General features: G+C 42.5%; 2 protein-coding genes across 2 annotated transcripts in view; one reads left to right on the top strand and one right to left on the bottom strand.

Annotated features, from left to right (window-relative positions):
• The window catches only part of LRRC2 (leucine rich repeat containing 2), a 53,869-nt gene extending 40,152 nt beyond the window's left edge, over window positions 1–13,717 (bottom strand). Inside the window, exon 1 of the mRNA XM_004419614.3 lies at window positions 13,159–13,717. The gene's annotated coding sequence lies outside the window, so the exon portion shown is untranslated. The remainder of the gene's footprint in view (window positions 1–13,158) is intronic.
• A 778-nt stretch (window positions 13,718–14,495) lies between these two features.
• On the top strand, window positions 14,496–18,756 carry CRIPTO (cripto, EGF-CFC family member). The gene is made up of 6 exons (XM_004419615.3): window positions 14,496–14,776; window positions 15,577–15,629; window positions 15,714–15,848; window positions 16,299–16,413; window positions 16,506–16,615; window positions 17,813–18,756. The coding sequence occupies exons 1-6, from the start codon at window positions 14,757–14,759 to the stop codon at window positions 17,926–17,928; spliced, it is 549 nt and encodes a 182-aa protein (XP_004419672.1). The 5' UTR covers window positions 14,496–14,756; the 3' UTR covers window positions 17,929–18,756.
• The last annotated feature ends 272 nt before the right edge of the window (window positions 18,757–19,028 follow it).

The following is a 19,028-nucleotide window of genomic DNA, read 5'->3' on the forward strand; positions in this document are numbered from 1 at the left end:
ATGCAAAATACATATTCAGAAATTGAGATGGAAAAAAATGCCATTTTTTCCCATTATTAAAATCTTGAATTCACTGTCGCCTTGTTCTAGCCAGAAGGATCCAGTTCTAGACCAGCTAGTCTGTTTGGTGTCACGTGCTGTCCCGATTAATTCCCCTCGTGGCCCATGTACTTATGGTGTCAGATGTACCATTAGTGTGTGTCTCTTCACATACTGTCTTAGTCAGTTCGGGATGCTGTAACAAAGTACCACAGATTGGGTGGCTTATAACAACAGAAATTTATTTCTCACAGCTCTGGAGGCTAGAAGTCCAAGATGAGGGTGCCAGCATGAGGGCCAGATGAGGCCCTCTTTCAGGTTGCAGACTTCTCATTGCAGACCTTGTATCCAATACTCTTATAAAATTTACTTATTATATTAGCTTGCTAGAGGTGCCATAACAAATACCACAGACTGAGTGGCTTAAACAACAGAAATTTACTTTCTCACAGTTCTGGAGGCTAGAAGTCGAAGATTAAGGTATCAGTAGGTTTGGTTTCTTCTGAGGCCTCTCTCCTTGGCTTGCAGACAGCCACCTTCTCCCTGGGTCCCCCCATGGCCTTTTCTCTGTGTGTGCATCCCTGGTGTCCGTCTGCGTGTCCGAATTTCCTCTTCTTCTAAGGACAACAGTCTGATTGGATTTGGGCCAACCCATATAACCTCATTCAACCTTAATTACATCTTTAAAGGCCCTATCTCCAAATCTGTCACATTCCGAGATACTGAAGGTTAGGGCTTCGACATATGAATTTGTAGAACACAGTTTAGCCCACAACACCAGCCTTCCCAGAAATTTTATAAGCTAAGAACTCTGGCCAATACAGGAAATCAGATTATCACTGACTATCCTGTTATTTTCTTTTTATAACCCCCAGTGTTTTAAATTCATAGCATTAACCACAATTTACAATTGGATATTTGATTGTTTACTTTAGAGTACACTCTTCCAACAAACTGTGAAGTTCAAAAGGGCAAGATCCTTGCCTGTTTAATTCACTCCAAATGCCTAATACCAAACATACTTCCAGGAACATAGTCAGTACTTAACAAATATTTGGTAAATTAATGAATGAATCCCTATTTAATAGATAAGGAAAATAAGTATGTCTAAGAGATTTCTTAAGATTATTTTTATGATTGTAGTTTCCACTTCCAGTAATGATAGAGTAGGTAATTCAGACCAACCTGCAGAAAACAATTAGAAACTTGGACAAAATAATTTTGAAAAACTAGTTTAAATCCTCAATAGATCACCTAAATTTAATGAGAAATTGAGATGATTCAAGACTGTGTTGGAGTTCCTCAGAGGGTTGTTTATTTCTGGTTTATCCTTATCCTTGGAGCACCTCATGGTTCAGAGTTTACCAGGAACTCCCTCCTGAGCTGATTCTCAACTCTGTTTTGTCCCCTTAGCCTCCACGAGTCTGCAGAAATCAGTTTAGACCCTCAATCTCTCAGCTACCTATTCCAGAACTAGCAGATGCCTCTAGGGCAGGGGGTTGGCAAACTACAGCCTGCAGGCTAAATCTGGTTTAATGTCTGTTTTTGTAAATAAAGTTTTTTGTTTTTTTTGTTTTTTTTAAAGATTTTATTTATTTTTATTTTTTCCCCCCAAAGCCCCAGTAGATAGTTGTATGTCATAGCTGCACATCCTTCTAGTTGCTGTATGTGGGACTCGGCCTCAGGATGGACGGAGAAGTGGTGCCTCGATGCGCACCCGGGATCCGAACCCGGGCCACCAGCATTGCAGCGCGCACACTTAACCACCAAGCCACAGGGCCGGCCCTGTAAATAAAGTTTTATTGAACCATAGCCATGCTCATTCATTTAGGTATTGTTTGTTACTTCTTTCACGCTGCAATAGCAGAGTTGAGTTGTTGCTACAGAGATTATATGGCCCACAAAGATTGAAATATTTATTATCTGGCCTTTTACAGAAAAAGTTTGCTATTCTAGGGGGACAAGGCCCCAAATACATTGATTTCATTTCTAAGATTCCTTCTTTTCTTGCATCTTGGCCTTATTGATGATTTAAACCAGTATCAGGAAGTGGTAAAGGTACCAAGTTGTTTAAGACTTTGATAAGTCAAGGACGCATAGTGAATTACACTAAATGTAATGGACTAAACACTACAATTAAAAGAAACTATTACTGCTTACAAAAAACACATCTTAAATATAAAGCTACAAAGAGGTAGAAAGTAACAAAAAAGGGAGGGGGTGCATAACAAAAAAGGAAAGTTGGCAAAACTATGTTAAGATCACACAAAGTATACTTAAAAGAAGACTTGCTAGCAATAAAGAATATTTCATAATGCTAAAGAAGACAATCCAGAAGACATCAGGAAGAAATAACAGCTCTAAATTTGTAAGCAGATAATGATATGGTCTACATTCATATAATAGAAAACTTTAAAAAATTAAAAGGAAAAATAGACAAATCTGCAGTGGAATATTTTAACATCTTCTTTCAGTAATTGAAAGAAGACAAAAAATTAGTAAAGATATAGAATAAGTTAATATGAAATTGACAAGATTAACCAAATATACATCATAGAACACTGAACTCAGGAAAGCATAGCACAATTATTTTAAAGGACCAATTATTTTTTAACTGAGTATATGTCGGGTCATAAAGCAAATCTCAACAAACTTTAAAGGACTGAAATCGTAGAGAGTATGGTCTCTGATCATGATACAATTAAGCTAAAAGTCAATAAAAATTAACTACAAAATATCCATTTATTATAAATGATAACGCATGATTCAAAGAAGAAATCACATCGGAAATGAGAAAACACTTTACAAATGATGGAAATGAAAATATAACATGTTATGCTGCTAAAAACCTTAATTGCAAATAGTAAAAAATAAGAAATCTAGAGCCATAGAAGAGTCTGAAAATTAGTGATCTGAGCTTTCATTTCAAGTAATTAAGACAAAAGACCAGAAGTGTAAATCCAAAAGAAATAGAAGGAAGAAAACAAAAGAGCAGTGAAAAACGAAGTTAAGAAATAAGCATACAGTAGAGAGGATCCACAAAGGCAAAAGCTGGTTCTTTAAAAATAAAGAGAGGGGCCGGCCAGGTGGCGTAGTGGGTAAGTTTGCGGCTCTGCTTTGGTGGCCTGGGGTTCGCAGGTTCAGATCCCGGGCGTGGACATAAGCACTGCTTATCAAGCCATGCTGTAGCAGGCATCCCACATATAAAGTAGAGGAAGATGGGCACACATGTTAGCCCAGGGCCAATCTTCCTCAGCAAAAAGAGAGAGGAGGATTGGCAACAGATGTTAGCTCAGGGCTAATCTTCCTCACCAAAAAAAAATTAAAATTAAAAATAAAAAGAGATGACAAAAGTACAAATATTAGAAATAAAAAAGGAGCCATCACTACAGATCCTGCATACATTAAAAGGTCCTAAGATAATGTTATAAACATCTTTATGCCTATAAATTTGAAAACGTTGTTGAAGTGAGCAAATTCCTAGAAAAAATAATATACTCAAACTGACAGAAGAATGAATAGAAAATCTGAACATTGTTATAATTTATGGAAAAAAATGAATTCATAATTAAAATTTATCCCACTCCTCCCAAAAAAAGCCAGATCCAGATGGCTTCACTGATGAATTCTACCAAACATTTAATGAAGAAATGACCCCAACATTATAGCAACTCTTTCATATAACAGAAAAAGGGAACAACTGCAAACTCATTTTGTGAGGCAGACATAATCTTGAAACCAAAACATGACAAAGCCATTCAAAGATATGCAAATTACAGGCCAGTCTCAATCACAAACATACATGCAAAACTCCTAAGCAAAACAGTAGAAAACTAAATCCAGCAAAACATAAAATTGATTTGTATCATGACCATGCTTGGGTTTAATCGAGAAATGCAAATTTGTTTCAACATTTGAAAAATCAATTTATGTAAATCACTACATTAACATAATAAAAATAATCATCACAACGGATACACAGAAAAATATGGCAAAATTCAATGTTCATTTATCATTTTTAAAAAATTCTTAGCAAAGCAGAAATGAATACAATTCCAGAATGGCTACTCCATAAAAGCAATGAAAACACTGGCAAAAACCTTCAAAATCAACTTTTCAGAATCCTCGGGCCAGAGTTAACCAAAGGCTTGCAACAATCTGAGAAGAGTTTGATCAAGAAAAATGAATGAATCTCAACAAGAACACTAACTTGCCCCTGTCCTTCACTCTCTAGCTCTGCAGTAGCCTTGGAAAACCACAACCTTGCAACTATAGTAGTGGTAAAAACCAGCAGCCCACCAACCACTGGAGGGGAATGAAGGGCTAGAGCTCCCTAAAAGCCCCATGCTCCAGGTATTGTCACCATTTGACATATCAAAGAGCTCACTGAAAAACTCCATTTTTAGGGCTTGCTTTACTTGACCTGACTCAGAGCTCACCCCATGTGAACAGTCCTTTCCCCAGGGTATTTGTTGGGAACAATCTCTGGCAATCATTTATCATTGCAGCTACCTGAGGCAGCATTACCAGTTAGAGCTAACAAAAGCCTGACAAGAAAATGTAAAATGAAAAATCATAATGTCCATAGGGAGCTTTGAAAAACTCTGACCTATTTCTGGGAATCTAGAGGGCCACACACATGTGCAAGGCTGCACACATGCCCAGGAAAGACCTGAGAAGGCCCTACTCTCTCCTCTCTGGCTGATTTGAGGCACCACACAGGCAGGAAGTGAAGGCAAAGACAGAGCTGTAAACTATCAGCTGGAGCATTGGAGTCATGCCCCTAAATACACAGAGCCCCTCAGCAAAGGCTGGGAGACGTGGGTTCAAGGAATTTAAGGAAATCTCTCTGCCTAATCAATAGCTGACAACCGAGCTAATCAAGCAGAGACTGCAGTGGCCACACATGACACAGAATACAGATTTTAAAGAATTAGTCCAGGAAAGTCACTAAATGAACAAATAGTAACAACACAAGCTCTAGGGAGGTGAGGAATCTGATTTTCAGAGTTGCCACATTGTATTATTTTAAATGTCTAGTTTTTAACAAAAAACTATGAGACACACAAACAAACAGAAAAGTATGGCCCATACACAGGGCAGGGGGCCTGGAGAGACAGTCAACAGAAACTGTGTCTGAGGAAGCCCAGATACTGGACTTACTAGACAAGGACTTTAAATCAGCTATTACAAAAAAATATATTTAAAGACCTAAAGGAAATTATGTCTGGGGGCCGGCCTGGTGGCACAGTGGTTAAGTTCACGCGCTCCACTTCAGTGGCCTAGGGTTCGCAGGTTCAGACCTGGGGGGTGGACTTACACACCGCTCATCAAACCACGCTGTGTCAGGCATCCCACATATAAAGTAGAGGAAGGTGGGCACAGATGTTAGCCCAGGGCCAATCTTCCTCAGCAAAAAAGAGGAGGATTGGCAATAGATGTTAGCTCAGAGCTAATCTTCCTCACCAAAAAGTAATAATAATAAAGGAAATTATGTCTAAAGAATTAAAAGCAAGTGTGAGAATGGTATCTCACCAAATAGAGAATATCAATGACAAGAGAGAAATTACGAGAAAGAACCACATAGAAATTCTGGGGTTGAAAAGTACATTAATTGAAATGAAAAATTCACTAGAGAGACTCACAGTATATGTGGACTGGCAGAAAAAAGAATAAAGTCAATTGAGATTGAGGTTAATTGAAATTATATAATCAGAGGAACAGAAAGCAAAAAGAATGAAGAAAAATTGACAGAATTGAAGGGAGAAATAGATAATCCAACAATTTGAGACTTCAATATACCACTTTCAAAAACGGATAGAACCACCAGGAAGAATATGAAGAAGGAAACAGAAGACTTGTATAACTCTATAAACCAACTAGACCTAACAGACATCTTTAGAATACTCCATTCACCAACAGCAGAATACACACTCTTTTCAAGTGCACAGGGAACATTCTTCACAAATTGTGGTACATACATACAATCATCCATAAAAGGAATGAAGTACTGATACACACTATAATGTGGATGAACCTTCAGAACATTATGCTAAGTGAAAGAAGCCAGACACAAAAGGTCACATAATGTATGATTCTATTTATATGAAATATTCTGACTAGGTAAATCCATATTGGTTGACAGGGGCTATGGGAAGGAGGAAATAGGGAGCAACTGCTTAGTGGGCATGGGTTTTTTTTGGGGGGGGTCATTAAAATGTTTTGGAATTAGAGGTGGTAGTTGCACAACCACCTAAATGCGCTAAATGCCACTGAATTATTCACTTTAAAATGGTTAATTTTATGCTGTGTGAATTTTATTTCAATTATAGACAGAATATATACATATATTATATGTAACAAATATAATTATTCACCGATAACTGATTTTATATGTAGACAATCCAAAAGAACCTAGAGATATACTATAGGACTTGATAAGTGTTATGGGCTGAATTGAGTTGCCCCAAAATTTATATGTTGAAGTCCTAACCCCTAGTACCTCAGAAATGACTGTTGGAGATAGGGTAATTAAGGTAAAGTGAGCTCACATGGGTGGGCCCTAATCCAATATGACTGGTGTGGAGAGGAGATCAGGACAGAAACATGTGCACACACAGAGGAAAGACCATGTGAGGACACAGCAAGAAGCCAAGGAGAGAGGCCACATCTGCCAGCCAAGGAGAGAGACCTTAGAAGAAACCAAATCTGGCAATATCCTGATCTTGGACTTCTACCCTCCAGAACTGCGAGAAAATAAATTTCTGATGTTTTAAGCCACTCAGTCTGTGGTATTGGTTACGGCAGCCCTGGTAAACTTATGTAATAAGTAAATTTTATAAGAGTATTGGATACAAGGTCAATATAAAAATCAGCAACCATAAAAATGGAAAAGATACCATTTACTTTAAGATTAAAAAAAAATTTAGGAATAATTTAACAAAATTGTACAATATCTCTATATAGAAAACTATAAAAAATTATTAAAAGAAATTAAACAACACCTAAACACATCTCCATGGACTAGAAGACTCAATATGATACAGATATTAATTCTAAAGAATCAATGTACTCTAATCAAAATCCCAGTGGAATTTTTTGGAAATTTAGAAAATGGTTTAAAAATTACATGGAGGGGGCCGGCCCCATGGCGTAGTGGTTAAGTACACGCGCTCCACTGCTGGCGGCCCGGGTTTGGATCCCGGGCGCCCACCGACGCACCGCTTCTCAGGCCATGCTGTGGCAGCATCCCATATAAAGTGGAAGAAGATGGGCACGGATGTTAGCCCAGGGCCAGTCTTCCTTAGCAAAAAAAGAGGAGGATAGGCATGGATGTTAGCTCAGGGCTGATCTTCCTCACACACACACACAAAAAAAATTACATGGAAATGTAAAAGGTCAAGAATAGTCAAGATAATCTTGAATACGAAGAACAAAGAGAAACGACTTACTATACCAAAAATCGAGGACTATTTTATAAAGCTACAGTAATGAAGACAGAATGGTATTGGTACAAGAAGAGACAAATAGGCCAACTTAACAGAATAAGGCATTAAAAAAAAAACCTCACAAACACATGAGCAATTGATTCCTGATGAAAATGGCACTGTAGAGCAGTAATATAAGAACGATCTTTTCAGTAAATGATGCTGAATCTTTGCATAGATTCAGTGCAATGGAGTAATATATAGCCATGAATATGAGCCAACTTCTACAAACAACATGGATGACTCTCATCAACATAATGTTGAGCAAAAAGAAGCAGACATACAAACACACTTATGATTATATAACGTTCAAAACCATGGGAAAACCAATCTATGGGATTAGAAATCGGAAAAGTAGTCAGCTTTGGGGAAGAGGGAGGAAGTGGTGATTCTGAAAAAGCATGAGTTCTGGGGTTCTAGCAATCTTCTTTTTCTTGGCCTGGGTAGTGGTTACGTGGCTCACTTTGGAATAATTCATCAACCTGTAACCCTTATTATTTGTACACTTTTATGAATGCATAATACACTTCAAAACAAAAGGTTAAAAGTGTTTGTATTCCACAGCTGGTGGGAATGCAAATTGGTGCAGCCTCTATGGAAAACGGTATGGAGATTCCTCAAAGAATTAAAAATAGAGATACCCTATGATCCAGCCATCCCACTACTGGGAATCTATCCAACGAACCTGAAATCAACAATCCAAAGAGGCTTATGCACCCCTATGTTCATTGCAGCATTATTCACCATAGCCAACAAGTGGAAGCAATCTAAGTGTCCCTCGACTGACGACTAGATTAAGAAAATGTGGTATATATATACAATGGAATACTACTCAGCCATAAAAAAAGACAAAATCGTCCCATTTGCAACAACATGGATGGGCCTGGAGCGTATTATGTTAAGTGAAATAAGCCAGAAAGAGAAAGACAAACACTGTATGATCTCACTCATATGTGGAATATAAACCAACATATGGACAGAGAAAACTGGACTGTGGTTACCAGGGGCAGTGGGGGTGGGCACAAGGGGTGAAGAGAGTCATATATATGGTGATGGACAAACAAACAAAAATGTACAACCCAAAATTTCACAATGTTAGAAACCATTAAAACATCAATAAAAAAAAAATCTAGAAGACCATGACATTGAAAAAAAATTTTTTTTTAAATTTAAAAAAAAGAAAGTGTTTGTATTCATTTTATATTGCTGTGTAACAAATTCTCACAAACTCAGTGGCTCGATACAGCATCTTTTATTATCTCACAGTTCCCGTAGGTCAGAAGTCCAGCCTGGCTCTACTGAGTTTCCAGAATGGCGCACACTTCAAAGTGCCCGGGGTCATTTGCATACAGGAAATCATCTCACTAAAGCACTTTAATCCGTTTCTGATACAGCCTAGGTTCTGCACTCAGCCCTCCTTCCCTCCACTTGCATTTAATCCATTTCAAAACCATCAAGAGCTGTGAAGAATGCCTGCACGTAATCCACTTAAGAAGCACTTTTTTTTTATAATTTATTTATTTATTTATTTTTTCCCCCAAAGCCCCAGTAGATAGTTGTATGTCATAGCCGCACATCCTTCTAGTTGCTGTATGTGGGACGCGGCCTCAGCATGGCCGGAGCAGCGGTGTGTCGGTGCGCGCCCGGGGTCCGAACCCGGGCCGCCAGCAGTGGAGCGCGGGCACTTAACGGCTAAGCCATGGGGCCGGCCCAAGAAGCACTTTTAAATGAGATTCTCCAGGTCTTTGAAACCAGCTTGCCTTCCCCACTCTGACTCCTTGGAGTCTGTCTGCTCATCTATCGGTCCCCTGGGGCCAGTGGCCTTGACCTGGTCAGTGAGACAGCAGGAAGTGACTGCTCCTTCCCCATCAGCAGTTTTTTGATAATGCTAAAGTGGCACTTGGCATGGATTACAGGGCTTGTCTTATCTGGGGGACAGGGGGAAGGGAGCAGGAGCCCAATCTTGGAGATCTCTGTCTCCCCCAGTGTGCTCAGCACAGAGTACCTGGTCAGTAATATCTGTTGAATTTGACTGGAAGGAGAAAAATTTTGATGAGAAAGAATTCTAAATCATAGCCACGTCTAAAAGTCTAAATCAGACTTTCCCTACCCTAATATGGTTTCCAGTAAGTGCATCAAGATTATCTTGTTTTATAGATGGTGAACTGTTTGAATAATTTGCCCAGAATTCAGCATTGTTTTTCATTCCTTCATTGTTGGGGGAGGAGGTATTCTTTGTTGTTTTTCCTGGCTCAAGATAGGGAAAGCAAGTTGTTTTCCTGTGGTGCTTCTCCAAGACCTTACCTTTTTAGAAACTAAGGCTGAGACTTCAAGTTTCTATCAGCCATCGACACAGCAGATGAAGATTTAGCAAAAGGAAACCAGCACAAGCAGACACTATGCTAGAGGCTGGGAAGCCGAGATTTCTGGAAGACCAGGTTTCTGGACCTCCTAGTCTGGGGGATAAGGGATAGGGGTAGTGTTGGTGAAAGATGAGAAAACAAGATAAGGTAAACTCCAGCCGTGGGTGCCAGGATGGGGCTCTCAACTGGAAGCCAGGGAAGGAGTAGGGTGTCAGGAAAGGCTTCCCAGAGCAAATGGCATCTGGGTTGAGTCTCAAGAAGCCAGTTCAAGTTCCCTCTAAGAACTACCGGCCAGGTCATAGAAAAAGAAATGCAAGCATCCCATAAACACAGGAAACAATGCAAATCCAAACAAGATACTATTTGTCACATACAGAATTAGCAAAAATTAAGATTTTTTGCTCACTTTGCTTAATAGGAGAGGAAGGAGAGAGGAGAGGAGACTGCTGCAGCCTTCTTGGAAAACAATTTGGAAATGTCCATCCTTCAACCGAGCAATGCCAGCGCTAGAAATTTAGCGGCTGGATATATTCTCAAGCATTCACCAGGGTATATGCACAAGGGAGTTCACCAAAACACAGAAACACGCTGTGTCCATTCACTGATAAAATAATTCATGATGTATCTATATAGGAATTCATATGATATAGCCCCCACCCCCCAAACGCGCGCGCGCACACACACACACACAAAATGAAGTCCTCTCCTAAGCCGTTCTCCGTCCCTCTTCCCCAGTTTACATAACAATATAGCTCTAAAATGACTCGTCTGAGCACCCCTTCCCCACTGAGATTGCAGATTTTTGAGAGCAGGAATCTATTCTAAACCCCACACAGAGATCGGTGGCAAATACAAGAAGAGGTTTCCAGTTGCTGTTTGCTAATTTCACCAGGGAAAACAGAGAGCCATTAACTTGTTAATGAACGGGCCAGGGCATCACTTCAGCCGAGAGTGTGATATCAGAAGCTGTTGGGTGCTGAGCTGGGTGGGACTACAGGCCCCGCCATTCCTCAGCTGGAGGAATTCCCCAGCCCGGCCGGCTGCTGTCTCCCATCTCTGGCCTGCCTGAATGTTCGGGGGACAATGACAGAGATAAGACACAACATGTGGTCAAGAGTCCTATGATAAAAGTAGGCTCCTACCTGAAAACCTCATCATTGCGCTACAGAAATGGCTGTTCTTTTGATTAACTCTTTAGTTAAGGTTTAATTCCATATGTTCCTGACCACCAAAATAATTGGTCAATAATATGAATTGGCTATTTAAAGCTAAAATCTATCCTATCTCCACATGTGTTTTCTCCCCTGAATTTTAGACAGACGCTGGATGTCTGTCTTTTGATTATGATGTTTTTGGTTCGACTATTCTTGGTTGGTTGGATGTTTTTAAGTCAAATGCTCATTTGTATGATTTTAAACACACAATTCTGTCTCTCTATTTTTTTGTGTGTGTGTGTGAGGAAGATTAGCCCTGAGCTAACATCCATTGCCAATCCTCCTCTTTTTGCTGAGGAAGACTGGCCCTGGGCTAACATCCGTGCCCATCCTCCTCTACTTCATATGGGACACTGCCACAGCATGGCTTGGCAGGCAAGTGGTGCATCAGTCCCGGCCCGGATCCGAACCTGTGAACTTGGGGCCACCAAAGTGGAGCACACGAACTTAACTGCTATGCCACCGGGCCGGCCCCCAATTCTGTCTCTCTTGCCCCAGTTTTTAATACACAACAGCTCAGAGAACGATACTGAAACGTCCCAAGACCAAGACCATTCGTGTTTCACTTTGAGCTATTAATGCCCTTCGTAAGGGAGGAGGCAGGATGCCCAAGACTGGGGACCCCAGGCCTGGCCCTCCATGGGTCTCTGACACACAGCACTCACTGGCCAGAGGCTGAGCGGCATCTGTGGGCTTCAGCAGTGACTGAGCAGAGGTGTCCAGTGGCAGCCCTACAGTTGCTGGTCAATTCTGCCCTCCAGAGGCAGCAGCCCCTTTCTGTGGTTATCACAATTACAACATTGATGACTGTCCTTTCTCCCCCGCTACACAGTGGAGTCACTTCTCACCACTGTGTCCCCAGAGCCCAGCCCTTGACAGCCAACATAGTAGACTCATTAAATACCTGTTGAATGAACAGCCCATGGGTCTCTAGCCCAAGAGCAAATATCTGGCCACTCCAGCACTCCAGCTCTTCCTTCCCCTAATCCTCTTCCTGCCTCAAAACCTTGCCCAGATTGTCTACCCTACATACACTTGACTTTCTCTGCCCTTGACTTTCTCTGCCCTCTCTCGACCTGTGGGGAATGCAGATCTTTTCAGTGAGTTCCCATCCTTGGATAAGAAGGAATTTTGCTTGGCAGAAAGGGTGACAGTCTTGGGTTGTCAGCCATGCTAACACAGCCAGCCTCGGGGCTATGGTTCCTTCCTCTAAAAACAGGGAGGTGATTTCCAGGGGTCCTAGTTCAAGTTCTACCAGTTCCACACCAGCCCCTTTAGATAAGGAAATCAATTCAGGGGTGACGTTCTGCTGCCAGTTCTGCCACAGACCTGCCCAGCCTGTGTGGAAAAGACTTTTTTTTTATTGAGGTCATAATAGTTTATAACATTGTGAAATTTCAGTTGTACATTATCATTTGTCAGTCACCATATAAATGTGCCCCTTTACCCCTTATGCCCACCCCCCCCTTCCCCTCTGGTAACCACTAATCTGTCCTCTTTATCCCTATGATTGTTTATCTTCCACATATGAGTGAAATCATGTGGTGTTTGTCTTTGTCTGGCTTATTTCGCTTAGCATAATACCCTCAAGGTCCACCCCTGTTGTTGCAAATGGGACGATATTGTGAAAAGACATTTTTTAAATCCACAAATGGGATTAGCTGTCTCATCCATAAAGTGAGACTAACAATGCTGACACTACTTATCTCCTTGGAGTGTCAAGGATTGTGAAGCACAAAATGCTCTACAAACGTACCCTAATTTCCTTAAGCCTCCTTGCAGCTCCTGGGGTGGAAGGTTAGCCTTCTCCTATGCTCTGCCCTCCCCCACATCCGGCTTCCAGAGCTTCAGGCCACCTTCCCCAGACCTTTCTGAATCTCAGCATGCCCCCTGGAGCATCTAACAAGTTGAAAGGCCACACAAGTTGAAGCCCAGCAGGAGTTCAATAGCCAGCTGCTGTGGAGTTGGAAATGCTGCTAGCTATAAGCAAACGGGCTGCATTCCACCATCGCTCTGATGGGTCCTACCCCCCAGTAAAAATAATTTTTAGTTTACCTCTCCCAAGAGGCAGATGTAGAAGCAAATCTCGGATCCTCTCAGCACCTGTGGACGGGTCGCGTTCGCACAGGTAGACAGCGACGCTGAAACGACCTCGGGTGCTGCCGATTGGTTCTGCCGAGGTGTAAATCCAGTGAAGATGGGTGAAATGGAACTACACAAGAGCTTCACACTTGTGTGTCTGGCAATACCAGGGCAACGCCAGGCATTTACTTGAGAAATTAGAATTAAATTATACTTAGAAACTACTCGTGCCTTTGGGCGTATTTAGTGACGAATTAAATAATCTGGAGCATCGAGATGTCACGTGGAGGACTCCGGTTCATGGAAGCGCCTCTCTCCAGCTGCGGCCTTTGGGGCTTCGCGGAACCACCAAATAAACGCTTTCAGGGTACCCTGGGACACGTCTGAAGCCGGGGTTAATTCCGGTGTCGGGGGGCGGGGCCGCGAGAGGATGGAGGAGGCCACTGTGGGCGCGGGGAGACTGATGAAAGCCAAGTGAAACCAAGTGGCAAGGCTAAAATGGCCTCCCATGCCGGACGGCCGTGTTCCTACAACGGTTTCCTGGAGCAGGCCTGGCACCTCGACTGCAGACCCCCAGCAGCTGCGCCCCCCCCGCCGTCCGCCAGGCAGGCGCAGCCCCTCCCAGCCGGCCCGCCCCTCGCCAGGGCGCCTGGCGCCGGCTCCCGCTTCCTTCCTGCCTCCGCTTGCAACTCAGGTCCGTCTGAAATTGACACTCACAGGAGGTCAGGGACCCCTCCTGACCCTGAACTTCTATCTCTATTGCAAGCTTCCTGAGCTTTCTCCCCACACACCCAACTTCCCACCGGCGGAGAGCATAACCTTCTTGGCCACCTGAGTATGCCCAGGACCGAGCCCGGGGCTCAACACACCTTTCTCAGAAAAACAAAGATGAAAGCAAATTTCAAGCAGTAAAACTTGATAATAAAATATCAAACGCCTTGAGAGACCCATGCATGGTGTATAGGTTTTCCTGATTAAAGCAATTTCTTTCCACCACTCCTCCAACCTGGAATCAGCAACTAGATAGAGTAATTGATTTGCCTTTTTTTTTTTCTTTCCAAAAGAGTAAATGGATATTTTTAACCCACAACTGATGTTAGAGACGTTAGGGCTAGTTAACCAAGGGTTTACAAGTCTTCGCCTTTTCCCTTCTCTCTTGTTTTGACCCTTCTCACCTCCACCCCTGGAATGCTGAAGCCTTGCAAGGAGCATGGGTCTGCCGCCTCCCCGCCCACCTGAGGGCCCTCCCAGGCACCCCAGGGGCTTGTTGAGGGAGGAGAATCCCCAGGAAGACTGAGTTTCTGGCTCAGGTCAAAGCCTTCATTAGGACCCAACACTGGGATGAGTCCCCCTGTTTCCCGGGGAAGAGGGGGGAACATCCTAGCTCTGTCTTCTCCTAAGAGCTTCTGGGGAAAGCATATTCCTCATCAGGGAGACTTTTCTTTTTAAATCCCCATTTTCTCTTCAGGAAATTAATGTTTTCCTTTGGATATTTTGGCAGTGACTGTGAATTAAAGCCATGCTAACGTTCGTTTCCCCATAAATTGTTAGGCGCTCTGGGCCGCAGGAAGATGGAGTGCTTCTCTTCCAGGTATGAACCAATCTTGAATGTGAACTTCTGATTACTAGAGCTTGCCAGCTTAGGAAGTAATGTTCTACACCTCTGTGTTGTCTGATTTCATCTTGCTCAAACCTTAAAAGAGCTGCCAACAGTGCTTTTTCCTGAAAGACCTGGAACTTCACCCTTGTATCCAGCTTTGCCATTGGCTTATAACATCTTTACTCGGGTTGATGGCTCTGCCTATGAAATGACTAATGTTTTCCTACTCTTGTGTAAGAAAGGGTCAAAATCACAATGAAATTAAAAATCTGCTTCTGAGAATGTTAAAGATATAGACAGATTCAACATTTGCAAAACTAGTAAGAATAATAGGGAGACATTTTTTTAACCTCGAAATCTTTTAAATGACTGTTTTAAATGAAGTAGTTTGTAAAATGTGATTTGTCATTTACATAAAATATCATGCAGCCGTTTTAAAATTCTTATATGAAGACCATGTGCAGGAGAAAAATGTATGTTATGTGACTAGAAGATAAAAGATTTATACCTACTTAAAATTATGTGCATGAGGACAGAGCCTAAGAAGTAATGATCCATATTGAGGCAAGTTGGATGTTAGGTGGCTTTTATTCTCATCATTTTTCTTTATGTTGGTACATGAATTAGTCAGCCATTTACAAAGCCAGGGAAAAGAAGAAAAGAAAGGTGGTACTCCTAATTTCTGCTTGGTGGGCTGTGGTCTTGTCCTTGTGATGAAAAGACCCAGGTGTTAACTCAAAGTGTTTTATTCACTTTGTTTTGCTAACGGATGTCTGATCTCCCCTTCCTAGTGTGATTATGATCATGGCCATTTCCACAGCGTTTGAACTGGGCTTAGTCGCTGGTGAGAGACTTTTCATTCTTTTGATCACTAGCAATTTTCATGTGACCTGAAATGCAGACTCCATGAGTTGATTTTGTTGTTAAGGATTGGGCCACCATGAACTTGCACGTCCGTCCCAGGGAGACTTGGCCTTCAGAGCTGACAGCATTCGGTCCCAGGAGGAGCCTGCAGTTGGTCATCGGCCTTTCCAGTTTGTGCCATCCACAGGAATCCAGGACAGTAAGACTGCCTGCCTTAGTTAGATCTGCAGTGTGGTGTCTCTGACCTAGTCCTTCATGTGTCTCCCAAGGATCTTCTTGACACTCTTTCACCTAAGAGAGTGGGCTCCCGATTCTGGAGATGGGTGGATGGTTGGACTGGTCTTGGTTATGGAGGTGAGACAGGCATTGTGTCTGTCACCTCCCCGGAATGCACACAGATTTCCTCATCTGATTTCTACTTCATGCTGGGGATCCCGGGAACCACCACTGGCGTAGGCATGAAAAAGGTTTCTCTGCCCAAAGGCACAGGTAGCAAAAGGAACACTGAAAAGCAGAGTCTTGTTGTGTGAGGTTGACAGTGTTTAGACATCTGCAGACACTTTGGGGAGACTAAGTCATTAGCCTTTGCTTACAGGAACTCAGCTTTTCAATCTCTCCACCCCCTCAGCCACCTCTTCTTACATTTCAGGTAAAGAGCTAAACAAAACCTGCTGTCTGAATGGGGGGACCTGCATGCTGGGGTCCTTTTGTGCCTGTCCCCCCTCCTTCTACGGCCGGAACTGTGAGCATGACGTGCGCAAAGAGTAAGCCATTAAAAGGGCTGGGATGGAGAGGACTGGGAAAGAGAAGTGAGGATTTAAAATACATAAGTATCGTCTTATCCGTTCATCCCCAGAAACTGTGGGTCTGTGGCCCATGGCGCCTGGCTGCCCAGGAAGTGTTCCATGTGTAAATGCTGGCACGGCAGGCTTCGCTGCTTTCCTCAGGCATTTCTGCCAGGTTGTGGTAAGCGGATATTCCCCTCTTTTGCCCTTTGAGCTGAGTTACTTTCCTGTAGGCTCTAAGTTAATGGGGTCTCTCCTCTTTCTTACCTCATGGCTTGCTAGAGCCTGACAGCCAAAGTTCTGCTTGTAAAAGCATCAAGGACTCCCGAAGGGATGGTCACCTTGGCGTGCTTGATATTTACTCCCTCAAAATGTGGCCAGTCGTGCTGCCTTTCAGATGGAGAGTGATTTCAATCTATTTGACAGTTTATTGTATGTGAACTTCTAGTGAGGGAAATACACAAGAAAACAGTTGGCCTCTTAAACACCGAGAGATGGCCTTTGGTGTTCCTTTCCTTTGGGCAGAGAGACCTAGACAATCTCCATGGGTCAGCTCAGTTAGTGCCCACCTGAACAGCAGGATTGGGGGCACCCAATTCCAATTAATGCCCTTAATTCCTACCAGAGGCTTGACCCCACTCTCATTCCTTAGGGACTTCTTCTTGGATCCTAAAAGGACCCCCCTGGTGATTGGTCTCAGAACCCTTTCACCGTATTGATTTTTATTGATTTGAGGAGAACAATGACAAGAAGGGTGGAGGCTGAGAGGAGAGGGTTCTCTCCCCACCCAGACCTGAACCAGATTTCCAGGTCCACCAAAGTTCACAGGACTCTCATAGTTCTGACTCTGTAATTGTTAGAAATTGAAAATGTTCAAGTCCAGAAAGTAAATGAAAACAAATACTTCACTTGAGTACAAGATGGGACAGGGATTGTGTCTTTTCCATTCGCACCCTGGGTGTCAGGCCCAGGATAGGTATTTGGTAAGTGGCGATTGAATGATTGGATGGGTGGGGACCATACTTTTTTTCTGGAACTTGGGGCCCAAAACGTGGTGTCTCCCTGTCATCAGAGCCTAACCAACTTCTGCTGCACCCCTGCAATTGAAGGCGTCACCAGCTGGGGTAGGTTACCAGGTGTGAGAGCACGTGTCCAAGGAAGAGCAAGTTAACCACAGGCCCATGGCAACTTTTATAGATTTTTTTCAGGAGAGTCTGAATTCCATGTTGTCAGTACTGTTGATCCCATAAGCACACTGTACTCATCAAATGTTGGGCCCCAAGTAATTCTTGGCTCACAGAGATATGCCACATGCGTGGGCAGCAGGATAGACTGCTGGAGAGATTTCCTTTAATAACCAAGTGTCTCCCCCTTCCAGATGGCCACGTGTTGGATGAGCACCTCACGGCTTCCGGGACTTCAGTATTAACACTGTCTGCACGCACCACTCTTACGCTAGCTGGCATCTGCCTTGCTATACAAAGTTACTATTAATCAACATTTGCATGCAACATTTGTCACTAAATGTCATGACCTATAAAGGCTGTCTCTCCATTGTCCTAACTGAGAGATGATCATTTGTCTGTTGCCTTGAAATAGTGAATAGATTTAAAGAGTCAGCCATGTCTACATTGTGCCCAAGTCTTATATAACTCTACCAAGGGCTTCTTATTAATATTTTCCTTTAAACAATTGAATTCTATCTCCAGATTATTAAAGGCTAATCCTGATGTGGAACAGGATAAAGTTTTGAATACAGTTGATCAAAATCAATTAAGACAATATCTTTAAGAGAAAAGGAAAGGAAGCATCAGTAAGGGACCAAATGAGGGGAGGGGGCATATAATAGAGGTGAGGGACAGGATGCTGGAGTAATGGAAGTGCCTGTGTACCAGGGAGACTAGGCAGAGAAGAGGAAGCGAATGGAAGAGACAGACTGGAAAAAAGAAAATGGATTGGTTGACTGATGATTAGATGGGCACAGAGAAGCAAGTTAAAAGCTAAGCTGAAGGGCAAGTTTCTCTCATCTATAGAAAGCTACATAAGACAAGGACACCTCTTTTTTCTCAAGACAGAAAGAGAATGAAGTCTCCTTGGAAAAAATGGCTCAATTTCCCCAAAAAGAGTGCTTAATAAATTATGTTTCCTCCATACTACGCAATTTTAATTGTTGTAAAAGAGAAAATTTTCACAATATATTTAGTTGTAAACCAGATGATAAAACTATATATTGTAAAGCCCATTTTTAAAATACTTTGTATATATGCGTATGTCCAGTAAAAATGGGAAATATTTGGACCAAAATGTGAACTGTGGTTATTTCTAGGCGGTACCATGACTGCTGCTTTATGGTGGTTGGTTTTTTCCTCTGCACTTTTGTGTTTCCCAGGGTGAGGGTGTATTACACCTGTTTTCATACGTTCATTTGGGACGAGATGAGGATATCGGGCTTGAACCTGAGGGAACTGGAAGAGACCGGAGCTCAGGGCGGTGCCGTTTGGTCTCTGGTGTGTGTGCTCTGCTGTGAGGGACAAGATTTGCTTCCATCATGCAGGTACAGCTTGGTCTACAATTCGTGTTTTTCCAAATTAATG

This window comes from Ceratotherium simum, chromosome 5 (assembly GCF_057802395.1).
Source record: "Ceratotherium simum simum isolate JZ-2026a chromosome 5, ASM5780239v1, whole genome shotgun sequence".
NCBI lineage: Eukaryota > Metazoa > Chordata > Mammalia > Perissodactyla > Rhinocerotidae > Ceratotherium > Ceratotherium simum.